The sequence below is a fragment of the Schistocerca piceifrons genome, chromosome 5 (genome assembly GCF_021461385.2).
Source record: "Schistocerca piceifrons isolate TAMUIC-IGC-003096 chromosome 5, iqSchPice1.1, whole genome shotgun sequence".
NCBI classification, from domain to species: Eukaryota; Metazoa; Arthropoda; class Insecta; order Orthoptera; family Acrididae; genus Schistocerca; species Schistocerca piceifrons.
In genome coordinates, this window is record NC_060142.1 from 116,001,966 (window position 1) to 116,021,745 (window position 19,780).

A 19,780-nucleotide genomic window follows, 5' to 3' on the forward strand; every position below is an offset into this window, starting at 1 on the left:
ATGTGAATGACAGCACATTACATCTTGTGTAATGGTGGTGTTGTGAGATATGATACGCAGTGGGAAGATTCCTGAGACAGTGAAAATTTACAACACCACTGATATACCAGAAGCTAAGCGCAATTGGCAGCAATCTACGTTTAAGAACTTGATGTATACAAACTCCGATATTTACTGTATGCTGTGTGGGCGAAGCGAGTGCAGCCTCGCGTAACACTGCGTTCTTTTTTTTTTTTTTTTACACTCTATTGACTGTGATATATGGTTTTTGTTCTTGTACCAAACAATTTCTTCTGTTTTTAACTTTTTTGCGTTAGTTCTGCTTTGGAAATCGTTCGTTGCAGTTATGGACTAATTCTCGTATGAGCTGTTGTATACTGCTCGCTGTGTTAAATTTATTTCCGTTATCTCTTGTGTTTCCTTCTCTGAGTTAATTCTTGTGTTGTCTAACATGTTTTGTGTAATCCTTTTGACGTTTGCGCAGAAACTCAGACTCGTTTGTTACGTTGTTCAAATGGCTCTGAGCACTATGGGACTTAACATCTGAGGTCATCAGTCCCCTAGAACTTAGAACTACTTAAACCTAACCAACCTAAGGACATCACACACATCCATGCCCGAGGCAGGATTCGAACCTGCGACCGCAGCGGTCGCGCGGTTCCAGACTGAAGCGCCTAGAACCGTTCGGTCACACCGACCGGCTGTTACGTTGTGATTTTTTAAAATTTTCTCTGATGATTTCTTGTTTACAAAAAAACTAAATTCTCGTTCTTAATTATTTCCCTCCAAAATTTCCTTTGTTTCATCAGTTCTCCAGCTACTCCTTCTTCTTCACTGAGATGCATACAACAGCATACAGGCTACTTCTTACTTCATCTTGGTGAGTTTTGCAGTGACTCAGTTCCATTTTGTGCCATAAATATTTCGGCACAACCGGGAGGCTACTCCATCGTTTTTTTTTTTTTTTTTTTTTTTTTTTTACTGTCCCTGGTAACTGTTGGTACTATGCATTTCCGTAGACGTCAAATTTAGATAGTTGTTAATTATTCCATACTTGATTTCTAAGGTCTACGTCACGTTTTGTTTCGCATCATCAGCTGCATCTTCTCTTACAACATCTGGACTCTCGTCTCCCACATCTTCCTAACTTTATCGCATTTCTCACTTGCATTTCGACCAATGTCTCGCTCCAGTGTCGATATAGACACTTTTTCCCCCCCTTGACATGGCTGCGCACTTCCGCCAGATCTCCTGCCCGCCGAGCCAGCAACAACACTGGCGGCCCGTCAGCAGCAGCAGCGCAGGCAGATAAGCAACCTTATCTCGAGTGATAGCGCTATGGGCGCGCAAGGTCGTCCGCCTCGCTGCCAACACCTGCACTTCTCTGCGCTGCGCCGTTGCCTGCTCGGGACAAACACCGCGGACAATCTCTCTCACGGGATGAGGAAAGTGGCTGCAGGCTTTTCTCGTCAACTGGGTTCGCCTGAAGGGCGAAAACCGAAAGATAACAAACGGGAAAAATATGGACGGACTTTACACCTCCACATTTTGCGTACGTGCCGGTGATCCTGTAGTCAAAAAGCAATAGTGCGAAAATGGCCGCCAGTATCGCGTAGCGTTTGACATAAAAAAATAATAAAATTACACGAGGTTTTCCATGATAATGAAAGAAATTCTCTAATAGTACCATTTTGCAGTTGACATTATTGTCTACTGTTTTACGAAGGAAATTTTTTGGCTACCGTATTTGGTGCTGTAAAAACAGGGGTCGAACCCGTGAACCTTAAAATCGGTAGTGTGGCTCTCAGCCGGCCAGAGTGACCGAGCGGTTCTAGGCGCTACAGTCTGGAACCGCGCGACCGCTACGGTCGCAGTTTCGAATCCTGCCTCGGGCATGGATGTGTGTGATGTCCTTAGGTTAGTTAGGTTTAAGTAGTTCAAAGTTCAAGGGGACTGATGACCTCAGAAGTTAAGTCCCATAGTGCTCAGAGCCATTTGAACCATTTGTGGCTCTCAGGACTGCAACACCGAGCTACACCATTGCCACGTTCTAAATCTCGTACAGTTTGTGGTTCCAGTAAACTAATGAACCAGCTAGCTGTGAGAGACGTAAATTTCTGCTGTCATGAATACTGGAGTAACACTTTCAGGATTTACTGTATTTCTAGTCTATGACATGTACAGTCGCGAGATTGCAATTCGTTTTCGTTAAGCACGGCGACAACAGCGCGCCAAGCGGACAGAAACTACGCTGTTGAATACGATAACTGATACTGCGACGTCATACAGCTACACAATAACAAAGTTATGTTCACTACACTTCGGAACAAACCAGCTTATAAATACGCAAAATATGAAACTGGTACGAAACGCAGTACCTGCATTATTTAAACTACCAGGAAAGGAAGCATAGATGTAGGTGAAGAGAAATGTACCGCACACGTGTGATGACAAAACGACAAAAACAATAAGCAGATGATTACGGAACAAACAATTCCGAAATTATTGCTACACTAGAGCCACAAATATGAATATTGTTCAGCACAGTCGTCTTTTTAAGAAGAAGTAATGGTACAAATGGCTCTGAGCACTATGGGACTTAACATCTGAGGTCATAACTCCCGTAGACTTAGTTCTACTTAAACCTAACTAACCTAAGGACAGCACACAACACCCAGCCATCACGAGGCAGAGAAAATCCCTGACCCCGCCGGGAATCGAACCCGGCTGAAGAAGTAATTACATTAAACAAATATTAGTTAGTGAGAAAGTTTGGTGAAATGCAACAACGAGCAAATTTTCAGAGTTTGCGAAAAATTACTGTGTGTCGAAGAAAGTGCTCATAGGAACAGTCAGCAACAGAAATATATGCTTCTTGTGGATATATTCTCTGTGTTTATATTCCCTAGCTCTCAGTGGGATATGCTGCAATTATATGCAGTGTCGAGATTATTTATTCGTGGAGAGATTGTAAGTTATAGTAGGTTACATCATTTCACGCATTAACTTTGGCTCTAGAAGTAGACGAGTTGGGAGCGGCTTTGGAAGGAAGCCCAAGAGAAATTGTTGCGCCATTTAGCACTTCGCAGGCTAATGTGTTAGTAGTATCCGGTCGCGGGGCTGTGGACAAACTGAAACAGATGTCACAGAGTAGAGGTAGTGCATAGTCTGACCAAATTAGATATTGTTTCCCGACGTCAGTAATGCAACTTTGCTATTAAAGTCTGTACATTTTGAAGCGATTGATCGTGGAAATATACTAATATAACAACTCGTACTACTGTCATAGACGGATTGGTCTTTAGTGTTGCGTTGTCGTGCATTAAATAACGTAACTGTTCGCTTGCGCAAACAAGGTTGTTCAAGTATCTATCAGGAATGGGATGAAATTAACGGTGAAAGAATATCAATGATTAGATTCGCTGACGACAGTGCAATACTCAGTCAAAGCGAGAAAGAATTATGGGACGTACTAAATGACGTCAACAGTCTGTCGAGCACAGAATGTAGACTTAGAGTAAATCGAAAAAAGACGAAAGTAATCAAGTGTAGCAGAAATGAGATTAGTTCAAATGGCTCTGAGCACTATGGGACTCAACTGCTGTGGTCGTCAGTCCCCTAGAACTTAGAACTACTTAAACCTAACTAACCTAAGGAAATCACACAACACCCAGTCATCACGAGGCAGAGGAAATCCCTGACCCCGCCGGGAATCGAACCCGGGAACCCGGGCGTGGGAAGCGAGAACGCTACCGCACGACCACGAGCTGCGGACTTTACGTAGGTAAACTGATCATTATTCAAATGTAGACTAAAAATCAAACTGATTTTGGTAGCTTCAAATTAATACCTCTAGTTCAATGTAATGACCACATCTATAAGAATAAAATTTAGTATTCCTGTTTGCAGTAGCCCAATTAGTTTGATCATAGAAATTTAGCCGATTCTCTTAAGGAAAACATTGCAATTGTTTTACCTGACCACGACTTTTTAACTTTTAAATACTGTTTTAGTGTTATAAAATTCCAAAAGTAACGCAAGTAACTACATTTGCGTGAATTAATATGTTTCTAAAATTCGGTATAAGACGCAATTTGCTAAACTTATTTAATACCTGAATTCTATACAGGCTCATCTGGATTGACTAAATTTAAACTGCACTGCGTGTACTGTTTCGTATAACCTTTCCATTGAGATATGAGTTATCGAAGGGTAACAACGTTTTATAAATGTGTAAATCTCGAAGCCAAGCGTTTCACCAGCGTATTTCTTATTAATTTCGTTGCCTTCCCGGTTTCATATACGAGACGTGGTGATTGTCGAAGAGCAAAGTAAATCAAGTATAAACCACAATTAAATTGCTTCCGAAGATATATTTATACAAGTAGGTCATCGCAAACATGGTTGAAATTATTAAGCTTGAGAAATATTTCTTTCTTTTAGCAATTAGCAGGAACATAAAGGGCGTATAATGTAATTCTATGAACAAAACTATCATGTATAATGATCTGACGCGTTTCTATTTATTTACTGGTTTTCTTTAACGACATTGAGTACAACTCTTTACTGAAGCATTCGATACACGGCCTATTTCGTTACAGACTGTTGTATCCTTACAAAATTCAACACTTGCAGATGCTGCAACCAATCGCTTTAGTGAGACGTTGAGAATCAACCGAAACCAATCGATTTAGTGAGACATCGGTAATCAGCAAAGTGAACTTTCTACGAAGGTATTCAGACTGCGTGTCAGAAGTGCTATGGACAGACGAGACCAACTTTTCACTTATTTGGTATGTAAATAACACCCACAATACGACAGAGAGCGGTGGCGAATGTACACTCCTTTGCAGTAGAAAACGGTGACAGTGGAGCGAGTCAGTCTGCGTCTTTGCAGCCTCGTTTGAGGAAGTTAACGGCGGTACATTGCGAACTTTTTGCGTCACAGGCTGCCATTACAAAGAGACACGGCACAGCGCGGCAATCGCGTGGGATGGAACGGCAGGCATCACACGATAACCGAGAACAAAACGGCGTTTCCCCGCGTGAATGGCTGCCGACGTCTCCACACAGAACGCGTGCCGCCTTTTCGTATTTATTTACTTTTTTACCGGTCTCTGCACACACCTATAAAGCAAGTCTAAACTTACACTGAAGCGCCAAAGAAACTGGTATAGGCATGCCTATTCAAATACAGAGATGCGGTCGGCAGAACCTTTATAAGACAACAAGTGTCTGGCGCAGTTATTACATCGTTTTCTGCTGCTACAATGGGAGGTTATCAAGATTTAACTGATTCTGAACGTGGTGTTATAGTCGGCGCACGAGCGACGGACACAGCATCTCGGAGGTAGCGCTGGAGATTTTCCCTTAAACGACCATTTCACGAATGTACCGTGAATATCAGGAATCCGGTAAAACATCAAATCTCCGACATCGCTGCGGCCGCAAAAAGATCTTGTAAGAACGGGACCAACGACGACTGAAGAGAATCGTTCAACGTGACAGGAGGGCAATCTTTCGCCAAATTGCTGCAGATTTCAAAGCTGGGCCATCAACAAGTATGAGCGTGTGAACCGTTCAACGAAACATCATCGATATTGGGCTTCACGAGCCGAAGGACCACTCGTGTACCCTCGATGACTGCACTACACAAAGCTTTACGCCTCGCCTGGGCTCGTCAACACCAACATTGGACTGCTGATGACTGGAATCATGTTGCCTGGTTGGACGAGTCTCGTATCAAATTGTATCGAGCGGATGGACGCTTAGGGTTAAGGAGACATAGATATTTATATACCGCTTGTGGAATTCGTGTTAAAAACTGAAATTAAATTTTAACTTCAGTGTGTGTGTGTGTGTGTGTGTGTGTGTGTGTGTGTGTGTGTGTGTGTAGGTGTGTGTAGGTGTTTATTTTGCGTAATTAGAAACCTGTGGGTTAACCAAGAGGCCGCAGTACTTAATTGTGTGTCATCAACCAATCAATGAAAATGTTTTAAAAGCTTCTGAAATTGTAGAGAAGATGTATTACGCCGTCAGAGGATAGGCAACCTTATACATTGAAGAGCCAAAGAAACTGCTACACCAGCCTAATATCGTGTAGGGCCCCCACGAGCACGCAGAAGTGCCGCAATATGACGTGCCATGGGCTCGACTAATGTCTGGAGCAGTGCTGGAGGGAATTGACACCATGAATCCTGCAGGGCCGTCCATAAATCCTTAAGAGTACGAGAGGGTGGAAATCTCTTCTGAACAGTACGTTGCAAGCCATCCCAAATATACTCAATAATGCCTGGAGAGTTTTTTGGCCAGCGGAAGTGTTTAAACTCAGAAGAGCGATCCTGGAATCACTCTGTAGCAATCCTTCTGGAATTACGCGCAATGGACACGAATGGATGCATGTGAGCAGACAGGATGCTTACATACGTGTCACCTGTCAGAGTCGTATCCAGACGTATCAGGGGTCCCACATCAATCCAGCTGCACACGCCCCACGCTATTACAGAGCCTCCACCAGCTTGAACAGTCCCCTGCTGACATGCAGGGTCCATGGATTCATGAGGTTTTCTCCATACCTGTACTCGTCCATCCCTTCGATACAATCTGAAACGAGACTCGTTCGACCGAGCGACATGGTTCCAGTCATCAACAGTCCAATGTTGACGTGCCCAGGCGAGGCGTAAAGCTTTGTGCCATGCAAAAAAATGGTTCAAATGGCTCTGAGCACTATGGGACTCAACTTCTGAGGTCAATAGTCCCCTAGAACTTAGAACTAGTTAAACCTAACTAACCTAAGGACAGCACACACATCCATGCCCGAGGCAGAATTCGAACCTGCGACCGCAGTGGTCTTGCGGTTCCAGACTGCAGCGCCTAGAACCGCACGGCCACTTCGGCCGTGTGCCATGCAGTCATCGAGGGTACACGAGTGGACCTTCGGCTCAGAAAGCCCATATCGATGACGTTTCCTTGAATGGTCCGCACGCTGACACTTGTTGATGGTTCAGCATTGAAATCTGCAGCAATTCGCGATGGGTTGCACGTCTGTCACGTTGAAACATTATCTTCAGTCGACGTTGGTTCCGTTCTTGCAGCATCTTTTTCCGGCCGTAGCGATGTCGGAGATATGATGTTTTACCGGTTTCCTGATATTCACGGTACATTCGTGAAATGGTCGTACGCGAAAAACCCCATTTCACCGCTACGTCGACGATACTGTGTCCATCGCCCGTGCGCCGACTATAACACGACTATAACCTTGATATCCTGCCATTGTAGCAGCAGTACCCGATCTAACAACTGTGCCAGACAGTTGTCTTACATAGTCAAAATGGCTCTGAGCACTATGGGACTTAACATCTGAGGTCATCAGTCCCCTAGAACTTAGAACTTCTCAAACCTAGCTAACGTAAGGACATCACATACATCCATGCCCGAGCGCCTAGAACCGCGCGGTCACACCGGCCGGCCTTACATAGTCGATGGGACCACAGCGCCGTATATCTCTGTTTTTTAATACGCATGCCTATAGCAGTTTGTTTGGCGTTTCAGTGAACAATCAGTGCTATTGAGTTAGGAAACTGGCTTTGTATTTTCTTTCTTAGGCAAAATGAAACGTTGTATTGACAGAATAAAGTATGTACATACTACATAATGATAGGACCTGATATTACTCTACATCCAGCCAATCAGTAAAAAGATTTGCATCCATTTTTTATAGAAAAGCACATTACGTAGCCGCGCGGGATTAGCCGAGCGGTCTTGGGCGCTGCAGCCACGGACTGTGCGGCTGGTCCCAGAGGAGGTTCGAGTCCTCCCTCGGGGACGGGTGTGTGTGTTTCTCCGTAGGATAATTTAGGTTAAGTAGTGTGTAAACTTAGGGGCTGATGGCCTTAGCAGTTTTAAGTCTATTCTAAATTTTCTTATCTTCCACAAGTAAATTAAATTTATTTTAACTGCTGTACTCACCTTTGATATTTAATTTGCAATCGTTTCTCAAGCTTTATCTTTAGCGTTCCCGTTGCTGTATTCCGGATGCTATGGTCATAAATACATGGATATTTCTCGGCAAACCAAGGAAATGTACAGTGAACTCAGATATCGTCTCTCATTTTCCTGGATACAGAGACGATAGCATAACCAAAGCAGAACGTTGTGTGAGCTGTCAGCCGGACAGAATATGCGCGTTGCAGAACAGCAGCATTCGTCTGGCGGTGACATGGCCCGCCATATGACTCAGCCACGTATCTGCAGTCCGCTAGGCGCAGCTCCATTAGACTGTGTGTGTGTGTGTGTGTGTGTGTGTGTGTGTGTGTGTGTGCGCTCTCCACGCTAGTTGCATGCCTTGTGCCACGTCACTCTTGTGCGCGCTCTGCCTTTTAACGGAATCCCTCGAACGAGGGACGCACGCAACCGACAGGAAGTGGCGGCCAGCGCCTCTGCTGAGGCATACACTACGTTTACGTGCGACTCACAGACGCCGCGCTTTCCAGTCAGCCGACTTTCTCATTTCCGCTTCTGTCTGGTCCAGGAGACACTGCAATATCAGTTCTATAACTGCGGCTCTGGATGCCGGCTTTTCGCTCTTATACATTCTGGGTGTTCACAGATTTTTAAATTCATGCGAAATTAATAATAGCATTATGCTATATAACAGTTATGCTCACCAACATATTTATAAGACTTCAGCCGCTGTCAATAACAATAATAATAATAATAATAGATTTTAAAAAGGCATTTGAGTCGGTTGATAGGGAAACATTAGATAAAGTGATCAGAGAATCTGGCATCAAATCTAAAGTAGCAAACCATATTCGTGAAACGCTCAAAAGTAAAGTTTCGGGGTGAAACATCGAAGGCATTCAACACAAAAACAGGTGTAAGGCAAGTTGATGGCCTGTCTCCACTCCTCTTTAACTGAGTAGCAGAGAAAATAGTAATAGAATGGAAACAGAAACTAAAAGAACAGAAGCTATCACCAATCAGACTGGGAACTAAAAACAAAGATATTGAAATTCACTGTTTAGCATTTGCGGACGATTTTGCCATTCTTTCTGAAAACCTAACAAATGATGGAGTGCAAATAAATCTCTTAGAAGAAATAGTCAACAAAGCAAGTTTAAGAATTTCTGTAGAAAAAACAAAATGTATGACAAGTATAAAAAATGCTCCTGAATCTCTAGCAATAGATATTGGCCAGATAAAGAGGGGAAATAAATGTAAATATTTGGGAGAAATTATCCAAGAAAATGGCTTAGAAAAATTCGCTGTAGAAGGAAGAGTACATAAAATGGAGAGCGCTTAAGGAATAACTTGGAATTTCTACAACAAAAGGTATTTGTCTAAAAACTAGAAGATACAGCACTACAACACAGTAGTAAAACCAGAATGTCTTTATGCAAGCGAATGTGTAGTACTGAACTACAAATCACACTAACTTGAAGTCCTAGAAAGAAAAATCGTTCGAAAAATACTTGGTCAACCAAAAAAGACAGAACTATGGAAATTAAGAAGCAATGAAGAAGTTTATAGCAACAAAGAAACATAAATCAAACACTGCGGAAGAGGCACTGCTATTTTTTTGAACAACAATTGGTTAACCAAGCAGATTTTTAAATGTTTTCGGGACAAGAAGTCAACAATAGCTTGAATTCAAGAATGGCGACCCACAACGAGGCCCTTTTTAAGCTCTGGCGCTGATAACTAGGAGCAGATATCTAGGACGGTTGATATTTTAAAAATATCCTGAATCCGACATATCGATATTTAAAAATATCATTAGTAACCCTAGATATATCGAAAAATATATCAACGTATCCAAGGAGAAAGTATTGACGTACCTGCCTATAAAAATATCATTTGTACATTGTAAATATACTGCCAGTATATTTACGTACTGATTTGTTATTAGATACTCTATTCAACAAGCTAGCAGTATGCCTATCCCCCTTAGAGCAAGCATTGAAAGGAAAACGATGCACGTTCACGCTTGGCGATAACCATCTTTGGCAAAGTGGTTAAGTCCATGTAAGTGGTGTCCCATGGGTCCGTCGTTCGGTTTGGTCACATATCGGATTTGTACAAAACACTTCATGTCGACTTCCTTGTTTTATTACTTCTGCACATTTGTAATGTCAAAATTGCGTGATGAAGTTAAACGTTGAAGTTTCTTCTGGGAAAGCTGGGCACAGATTACGTCAGCATTTACTCTCGCACGTCTCCGCCCACCGCAAGGACCAATCTTCTCATTTACATTTCTGTTCATTAGTTTCAGTAACAGTTTTTGAGGAACGCCGGATTGAAGAAATAGCACACCAGTTGCGTTTGAAAATTATTTCTTAACGGAACTACTGTGCTATTTCTTCACATCGGTCATGTTGTCATTCTATTCACACCGCCAGTCCCCAGTGCAATTGCACTTATTCTATACGTGCTTCAAATAGTTAAAGAGAAGGACTGCACGTGTTGAAAGCTCAAAAAGTAGTAAGATTCCTTCACACAGTGAAAGTAAAATTGTTTTCTATTACAATTTCAAAAGAAAAACTTCAAAGATTTACCGAAATTGTGAAAAAAATATAAAATAAAAAAATCGGCGCTCGATATGCCATTTTGCTATCGACATAATGAGGGAAAGAGAATCGCCGATATACAACGAACTTTTTGGTAAGTGTATCGATTTTTAGTCAGCAGACCTACTGATACCGCTGTCTCACATGAGTACGAGGCATCTCCGTGTTCTTCAAAGTGATCACTCAACGTCTGACGTTGTTCACGCCCCTTGTATGTCCTCCCAGACCTGGTAATAACACTAAACACGAACAACACTAAACCGGTCCGGTAGCTGTCATAGAGAACCGCAGTTCTAATCATTCACATAGTAACCGATGGTGTGCACGTGTACATCCGACCACGTCTTCTGTGTGCTTCCCTTCTCTGCCGGATAGCCGTGCGTCTTAAAGCGCCATTTCCGGGACGGGCAGATGCGCAGCCCTAGACCAAATCCGCCCGACAGGTTAACGACGAGGGTAGCTGTGCTGGCCAGCCTGGATGTGGTGTTTTTGGCGGTTTTCCACATCCCGCTAGGTGGAGGAGGAGGAGGTGATTCGTGTTCAACGACCCGTCGACTGCGACGTCATTAGAGACGGAGCACAAACTCGGATCAGGCAAGGAGGGACAAGGAAATCGGCCGTGCCCTTCCTTTTAAAAGAACCATTCCAGTATTTACCTGAAGCGATTTAGGGAAATCACGGAAAAACCAAATCAGGACGGCCGGACGCGAGTTTGAAGGGTCGTCCTGCAGAATGCGAGTCCAGTGTGCTAACCACTAGCCGGCCGCTGTGGCCGAGCGGTTCTATGCGCTTCAGTCCGGAACCGCGCTGCTGCTACGGTCGCAGGTTTGAAACCTGCCTCGGGCACGAATGTGTGTATTGTCCTTAGGTTAGTTAGGTTTAAGTAGTTCTAAGTTTGAGGGGACTGATGACCTCAGATGTTAAGTCCCATAGTGCCTAGAGCCACTTTTTGGTAACCACTGCGCCACCTAGCTCGGTCACTCCAGTAGGTGAATGCCGAGCTGATGATAGCCAGGTCCCGCCTCAGTTATATGTTTCGAAGCAAACTTTCGCTCACTTTGACTAGAATAATACCACGGGCAGAGAGCTGTGGTACAGATACTCCGTCCCAGGGGGTAACGGGGTGGTGATAGGGATGGCATCCAGCCACCCCATAAACTAACCTTATCAAACCCATTAATGAACGTGTCGAATCTGCGGCGTGGTGGGGCACTGGCACAAGGAAGAAATGTGTGTTACGGAGGTATCGATAAACTCACTTCAAAAAAATGGTGCAAATGGCTCTGAGCACTATGGGACTTAACATCTATGGTCATCAGTCCCCTAGAACTTAGAACTACTTAAACCTAACTAACCTAAGGACATCACACAACACCCAGTCATCACGAGGTAGAGAAAATCCCTGACCCCGCCGGGAATCGAACCCGGGAACCCGGGCGTGGGAAGCGAGAACGCTACCGCACGACCACGAGCTGCGGACAAACTCACTTCATCCGGTTCTGTAGTGTCAGCAATATCCCACTTCCTATGTATCTACTCTACCAACAAGGAATAAAGAACAGGGTAGAAAGTTCTCAGGTGTGCATACTGACGAAAACTTTAACTGGAAAAAAGCATATAGTAGACAAACTAAAACGTCCAAGTTCGACCATTCTTGCGATATGAATAACAGTCAATTCTGTGGTTATAGAAGTCAGTAGGTTAATATATTTTGCATACTTTCATTCATTGATGTCTTATGGGATAATATTCAGGGCTCAGCATATTTATACACTTATGTAATTTTTTATGGAGAATGCATCTGAGTGTGAGAGATGTCGGCCGTTGTGGCCGAACGGTTCTAGGCGCTTCAGTCCGGAACCGCGCGACTGCTACGGTCGCAGGTTCGAATCCTGCCTCGGGCATGGATGTGTGTGATGTCCTTAGGTTAGTTAGTTTTAAGTAGTTCTAAGTTCTAGGGGACTGATGACCTCAGATGTTACGTCACATAGTGCTCATAAACATTTGAGTGTGAGAGTAACTGAGATATTCACGACTCCGTCAGTATACGATAAAACGATCTGCATTACCCTATAATGAATCTAACTTTGGCAAAAAAGCGGTGAAGTATGCAGCTATAAAACTCTTTGTCAATCCACGCATGGAAGTAAATTGTCTGAAAGATAGCAGAACTGTTTTCATATTTAGATTAAACAAGTTTCTCTTTGACAACTCCTTATACACCGTAACGGAATCTTTGAACAGAAATTATTAGTCATAAATACAGAAGTGTAAAAGATTAGCATAAATATTTTTCATCGAATGAAGTATAAGTTCTTTGTTTGTACATTTGCGATGTTCCATATCGTGACGTTATCGTGAGTCTGATAAACAGAACACATAAATAACTAACGCTTCACACCCGATACTGATTGAGGCAGCAAAATCAATTAAGGCTTGAAATTTCTATAAGTTGGAAAATAGTTTTGGAAGTTTTGATGTCATCTGCTCGAAGTAATACCCGGGCCATACTCTTCCCGTGGCACGCTTTTAATCTGTCGGCTGCCGACACAAAGTTTCATTACAGGTGAAGACAGCCTCCTCCCTACAGCGAGCTGCTATCACACATGTCACGACTGTCAAAGACACGCATCTAATTGCTAAAAACGGACTCTGTTTTGAGACTTAATCTCCCCCAGAAATGCCTCGGATTCTCAAGAGCTTCTACGTCCGTCAATCACTCAGGCCGATCTGATAAAAGAAATTCTTGTTTTGACAAGCTGCCTTAGCAAAAAAAGAGATATCCTGATTTATAGTAGTCCGAAGGACACACTAATCTAACCTGCGGAGTCTAAATTGAACTTGTGAACTCGGTTCTCTGCCGCTTTCACACGTATCATGTCCAAATACTTCACTTCGGAACGAGACCTTAATTACTTTTCTTTTCTTTTCGAGGCACTAGCGTTTGGCTATTAGACCATAGACACATTCGTCATTCGCACTGACGCATCACAAACATTAAAAGTGTATCGCTCGATTACTTGTTGCAGTGGATTTGCTTATCGTTCATTATCGCAGATCCCACAACTACACAACTGCGCATTTGTAATCCACACCAGTGTTCGAAGCGGTACTTGAAATCTCCACCACCGGTTAGCGCAGGATGAACCAGCGATATCACAGTTAACGCAAAAAATGATCCCTCCAATAATAACAAAAAAGGTTACTGTAGCTGTTGATCAGCTACAAGGTGTGGTACGTCCTGCGGTTGTTTCGCTGGAAGCGATCTGAACAGAAGATTATAGTCCCGTAATAGTGAGGAAGAACATACACTCCTGGAAATTGAAATAAGAACACCGTGAATTCATTGTCCCAGGAAGGGGAAACTTTATTGACACATTCCTGGGGTCAGATACATCACATGATCACACTGACAGAACCACAGGCACATAGACACAGGCAACAGAGCATGCACAATGTAGGCACTAGTACAGTGTATATCCACCTTTCGCAGCAATGCAGGCTGCTTTTCTCCCATGGAGACGATCGTAGAGATGCTGGATGTAGTCCTGTGGAACGGCTTGCCATGCCATTTCCACCTGGCGCCTCAGTTGGACCAGCGTTCGTGCTGGACGTGCAGACCGCGTGAGACGACGCTTCATCCAGTCCCAAACATGCTCAATGGGGGACAGATCCGGAGATCTTGCTGGCCAGGGTAGTTGACTTACACCTTCTAGAGCCCGTTGGGTGACACGGGATACATGCGGACGTGCATTGTCCTGTTGGAACAGCAAGTTCCCTTGCCGGTCTAGGAATGGTAGAACGATGGGTTCGATGACGGTTTGGATGTACCGTGCACTATTCAGTGTCCCCTCGACGATCACCAGTGGTGTACGGCCAGTGTAGGAGATCGCTCCCCACACCATGATGCCGGGTGTTGGCCCTGTGTGCCTCGGTCGTATGCAGTCCTGATTGTGGCGCTCACCTGCACGGCGCCAAACACGCATACGACCATCATTGGCACCAAGGCAGAAGCGACTCTCATCGCTGAAGACGACACGTCTCCATTCGTCCCTCCATTCACGCCTGTCGCGACACCACTGGAGGCGGGCTGCACGATGTTGGGGCGTGAGCGGAAGACGGCCTAACGGTGTGCGGGACCGTAGCCCAGCTTCATGGAGACGGTTGCGAATGGTCCTCGCCGATACCCCAGGAGCAACTGTGTCCCTAATTTGCTGGGAAGTGGCGGTGCGGTCCCCTACGGCACTGCGTAGGATCCTACGGTCTTGGCGTGCATCCGTGCGTCGCTGCGGTCCGGTCCCAGGTCGACGGGCACGTGCACCTTCCGCCGACCACTGGCGACAACATCGATGTACTGTGGAGACCTCACGCCCCACGTGTTGAGCAATTCGGCGGTACGTCCACCCGGCCTCCCGCATGCCCACTATACGCCCTCGCTCAACGTCCGTCAACTGCACATACGGTTCACGTCCATGCTGTCGCGGCATGCTACCAGTGTTAAAGACTGCGATGGAGCTCCGTATGCCACGGCAAACTGGCTGACACTGACGGCGGCGGTGCACAAATGCTGCGCAGCTAGCGCCATTCGACGGCCAACACCGCGGTTCCTGGTGTGTCCGCTGTGCCGTGCGTGTGATCATTGCTTGTACAGCCCTCTCGCAGTGTCCGGAGCAAGTATGGTGGGTCTGACACACCAGTGTCAATGTGTTCTTTTTTTCCATTTCCAGGAGTGTATAAGAGAACAGAGTGTTTGCATCAACAGTCCAGCTTTTGTTAGAAGCAACTTTTGTTAGAGGCAAAATGTTCACTTTTGTTAAAAGCAACTTTTGTTAGAGGCATAATATTCACTGACGCATCCAGTGATTCTAGGCGTATTTCAACAACTTTTGTTACGGTGACTGTATGTCAAGTGATGTAGAGTTCCCCAGTTGACCATCTCAGATGATGTTAAAATTTTTTGTGCAGATCTGCTGAACGAGTAAATGAAGATATTCACATATTTCCACTAATTTTAGCACTCAGTGAGTAGGATCCTCTGCAGCTAAGGACGATAAAATGTTGCTATGAGGCGTGAAAAAACTTAAGTGTTGTATTTCAGTGAGCAGATGTGCTAAAGTTTCAAAACTTGGGAATATGGTTGAATGGTTTGCATCGAGCACGTTCTGTAAATTTGATATCATTGGACGTCTATTTTTGCTTCAAGTCGCACTCGAAGTAGTCAACAAATTTCGTAACGACAGAATCTCTCTCGAGTTCCACTGGATTGTCCTCTTCACATAAATGGTATATGAAGCTGTCATTTTGTTACACTGACAAGTTTTATCACTTTGGTGTTTACAGTTGATGGGACTGCCGGAGGTGCGGCTGATCAAAGTGAAATGCTGGAATCGTGGAAATCTTATATTTTGCGGAGAAAAGAATGCTCTATCAAATGATGACTAGCGCAAGCATTGATAGGGAGTCCTTCTGGGACATGAGGATTTAATAGTCCCTTATTTGTCTGCATTTTTTGGTCAACATCACTTCCGGATACACTGAGAAGGCAAAATATTATGAGCACGTTCGTAATAGCGTGTTTATTCACCTTTGGAACGTAATGTAGCAGCAGTTTCGTCTACCAATGATTCGACAAGTCCTTGGCAGGTTTCCGGAGGTATGTAGCACCAGTCATGGACCCTTTGATCACCACCACAGACCCCATGGGAGCCCAGGTGAAAATCCCCCATAGCGTATACTACCCCTGTCGGCCTGCATCAGTGGCGACATGTTTAGGGAAGCCGTTCGCGTGGATGACGACGTATCCGCACTGGGACTGTTGATATTTTTAAAAATATCGGGAATCCGTCACATCGATATTTAAAAAATATCGTTATCAGCGCTCGTTGCATCGAAAAAAATTACAAATATATCAATATATAGACGAAAAAAGTATCGACATATCGGCCTAAAAACATATCTGCTACACATTATAAATATAAAAAACTAACAGTTTTAGAACCGTATATTTAAATATTGATTTATTACAACTTTAAACATAGCTGTGTGCAGCAACCGTGAAAATATTTTCTATAGTAAAGACAGCCCACTGGTTGCAATGGATTTTGTAGTCGAATTGACCATGGTTTCGACTCCTAAACTAAGGGAGTCTTCATCAGAATTTATATTACATACGTAAGAAGTTGAGCATAACAGCTCTCGTCATACAATTTTAACGCCACAAAGGCCACGTCACACAATAAAACATCCTACGTAAAAGTTTTACTGTCATTTCTAGTTAAAAATTAAAGATTGCCACTAAGGGCTGCTTGTGTATATTGAAACAAGTGGCATCAGACTCGGTGGCGTTAAAATTGTATGACGAGAGCTGTTATGCTCAACTTCTTACGTATGTAATATAAATTCTGATGAAGACTCCCTTTGTTTAGGAGTCGAAACCATGGTCAATTCGACTATAAAATCCATTGCAACCAGTTGGCTGTCTTTACTATAAAAAATACTGATTTATTATTAGATACTCTGTACATCAACAAGCTAGCAGCCTGCTAGAGGAACAGGAAGAATTGAAACGAAAACGATGCACGTTCACGCATGGCGATAACCAATTTTGTTAACAATGGTAACTACGTGTAAGTGGCACAGTAAAAGGTGTGCCTTCACGTATGCGATCTGCCTGGAACAGTTCATATCTAGTTCGCCGTTTTTTCATTTTTGCAAACGCCAGCGAACCAGCAGTCGTAGTGTGAAAACTGCGCGGTGAAGTTAAACGTGGCAGTTTCTGTTGGTAGCGCCGAGTCCCGATTACGTCAGCATTTCGCCTCACCCGCCTCCTCTCCCCACAAAGACCAATCTTGTCATTCAGATTTTTGTTCATCTTGTTTTCTAACGCTACTGTTGTGCTATTTCTTCACTTCGGAAATCTTCTTATTGCATTCACACCGCTACCGGTCAGTGGAATCAGACTTCTCCTTTGTGCCACCTGTACTTGTTTCACACAGTCAAAGAGAAAGACTGGAGTGATGAAAGCTCAAAAAGGTAGTAAGACTCCATCACACAGCAAAAGTAAAATTATGTTATACTACAATTTCAAATATTTACCAAAAATAGAAAGAAAAATAAAGTAAAATAAAAATATCGGCACTCGATATTGCCGATTTGATATCTATATATTGGTGGTGCAAGTATCGCGTATGACTATCAATAATACGTGGACCAGATATCGATACATCGATATTTTGTCCACAGACACGGCCATTGACCTGGTGTTACAGGAAAAGTGATTCATCCGACTGGGCGGCCCTCTTTCATTGATCCACAGTCCAACATCGATGACTGCCGTCGTAACTGACAATCTCTCTGGGTCAGGTCACCACGGAAGATCTATTTTGAGACACTCGATCAACAACGCGCGCCGAATAGTGTGCTCCGAAACACTTGTGGCTGGATATTGTACCGTGTGTTCAAAACTGCTACAGATCGTCGCCTGTCCTTCCTTTACACGGTGGGCAGCCTCTTATACGCGGCGTGGACGTCCACACCTATACGTGGTTTCATCGTCCTTCAACCAATTTGGACGCTGACGAATATAGTAAGCGACACAGCAGGCCAGCTTCCCCGTTTCCGCGACGACCGCTCCCATGTTCCGAGCCATAAGACTCCGCCTTTTATAAAAGTCGCTTACGTCAGTGGACTTGCCCCATTTGCGGCTCCCCATCGCCGCTAGAACGAGTCCTCAGTCTTCCATCCCATCCTTATCCCGCCACGCGCCTGCAGCACCTCCGGGCAGCACTCCGTCTCAAGATGGGCAGTGGTCATAATGTTTTGTCTCTACAGTGTATGCTCGTTTTTCGAGCGGGGCATGACGCGCGGCCCTTGTAAGCCACCCACGCACGAACGCACGCACGCACACAGGCAGGCAGCAGGGTGGTGCCGGCGAGATAGCGCTGAGCCGGACTCACCTGCGCGGCTGCGGGGGGCGTCGGCGGCGGCGGGGGCGGCGGTCACGTGGCCCTCCCACTGCTGGGCCGGCCGCCACTCGTCTGCAACACAGAGAGGGAACACGTCAGCGAGCGGCTCCTCTGCTTCCGTCACTGCTTGAGCCCCACCACTGTAGCCAGGCTAGCCGAGGGTATACCCAGGCAACGTGTTGCAAGCCAGGAACACGTCACCAGGTACACAGCGTAAGCAAAATAAAACTGACCTGCAAAATATTTCACGCACCTTCAGATAGGCAACCCATCTTACATCTCCCACCCCCAAGTTGCGTACCTTAAGGGGCGTGATATTTTTTTAATTTTTTTTTTCGAGCCAATTTTACACGTAGTTCACACTGAGACGATACAATATGCAATGCAGCACACTTTAATGAAGGTTCCGCGATGCGACGCTTAAAAGTGCGACACTTGTGTTCCCACTGGGATGACACGATACACGATACAATACACAATGCGACTCACCATATGACAAGCAATGAGATGGCACGAACCATGTTTCTGTTCCATTCCAAATGCAATCGTGAATTCTTATGGAGAGAACTTTATTTTCGTTTGTCATTGCTTGAAGCTCAAAGAACTGAAAAAGATGGTATCAAACATAGTTTGGCTGTGGTATCTCGTCAGCTTCCCCAGCACGAACACAAATTGCACAGATTCTACAGAATGAGCCCAAACAGGTTCCACTTTTTGGAGCAACTAGTCTCGTCTACTCTGACAAAACAGGACACACATTCTAGACCTGGTGCTTCTTCTGCTGAGAAGCTACTGATTACAATAAGTTAAGTTGGTGCAAGTGTTTAGCGACGTAAAAAATATAACTACGAAAAGTTTATTTTTTATTTCATTCAATGTAGTACATATACATGTGAAAAATGGTTACAAATTTAAAAAGCTAGGATAGTATTTCTACAACTCTTCAGTTTCGAGCAGCACTGAGAAGAAACGTTGCTAGATTTGAAGAGCAGTCAGTCACCATCGATGGTGTAGCAGTGGGTCACGAACTCTGTGTAAGGGTAGACATTGAAACTCAAGAAATGGAAGCAGCCCATGATGACAAGGAAAATCTTTTCATTTTTGTAAGTTTTTCATCACCAGTTTCAGCTTACGAAAAAGAGAAACACAAAGGCGTTCCATGTACCGCACAACAGGCTGCGCAAACAAGTTCTCCACGTACGCGTACACCACCATTACTCTACCACGCAAACATAGGGGTTACATTCG

General features: G+C 44.4%; 1 protein-coding gene across 1 annotated transcript in view; it reads right to left on the minus strand.

The window, feature by feature from the left end:
• Window positions 1-1,336: 1,336 nt before the first annotated feature.
• LOC124798780 overlaps window positions 1,337-19,780 on the minus strand; it is a 256,669-nt gene continuing 238,225 nt past the window's right edge. The window contains exons 2-3 of the mRNA XM_047262310.1: window positions 18,524-18,604; window positions 1,337-1,401 (exon numbers count right to left, since the gene is read on the minus strand). Coding sequence (XP_047118266.1) covers window positions 1,337-1,401; window positions 18,524-18,604 — 146 coding nt within the window. The remainder of the gene's footprint in view (window positions 1,402-18,523; window positions 18,605-19,780) is intronic.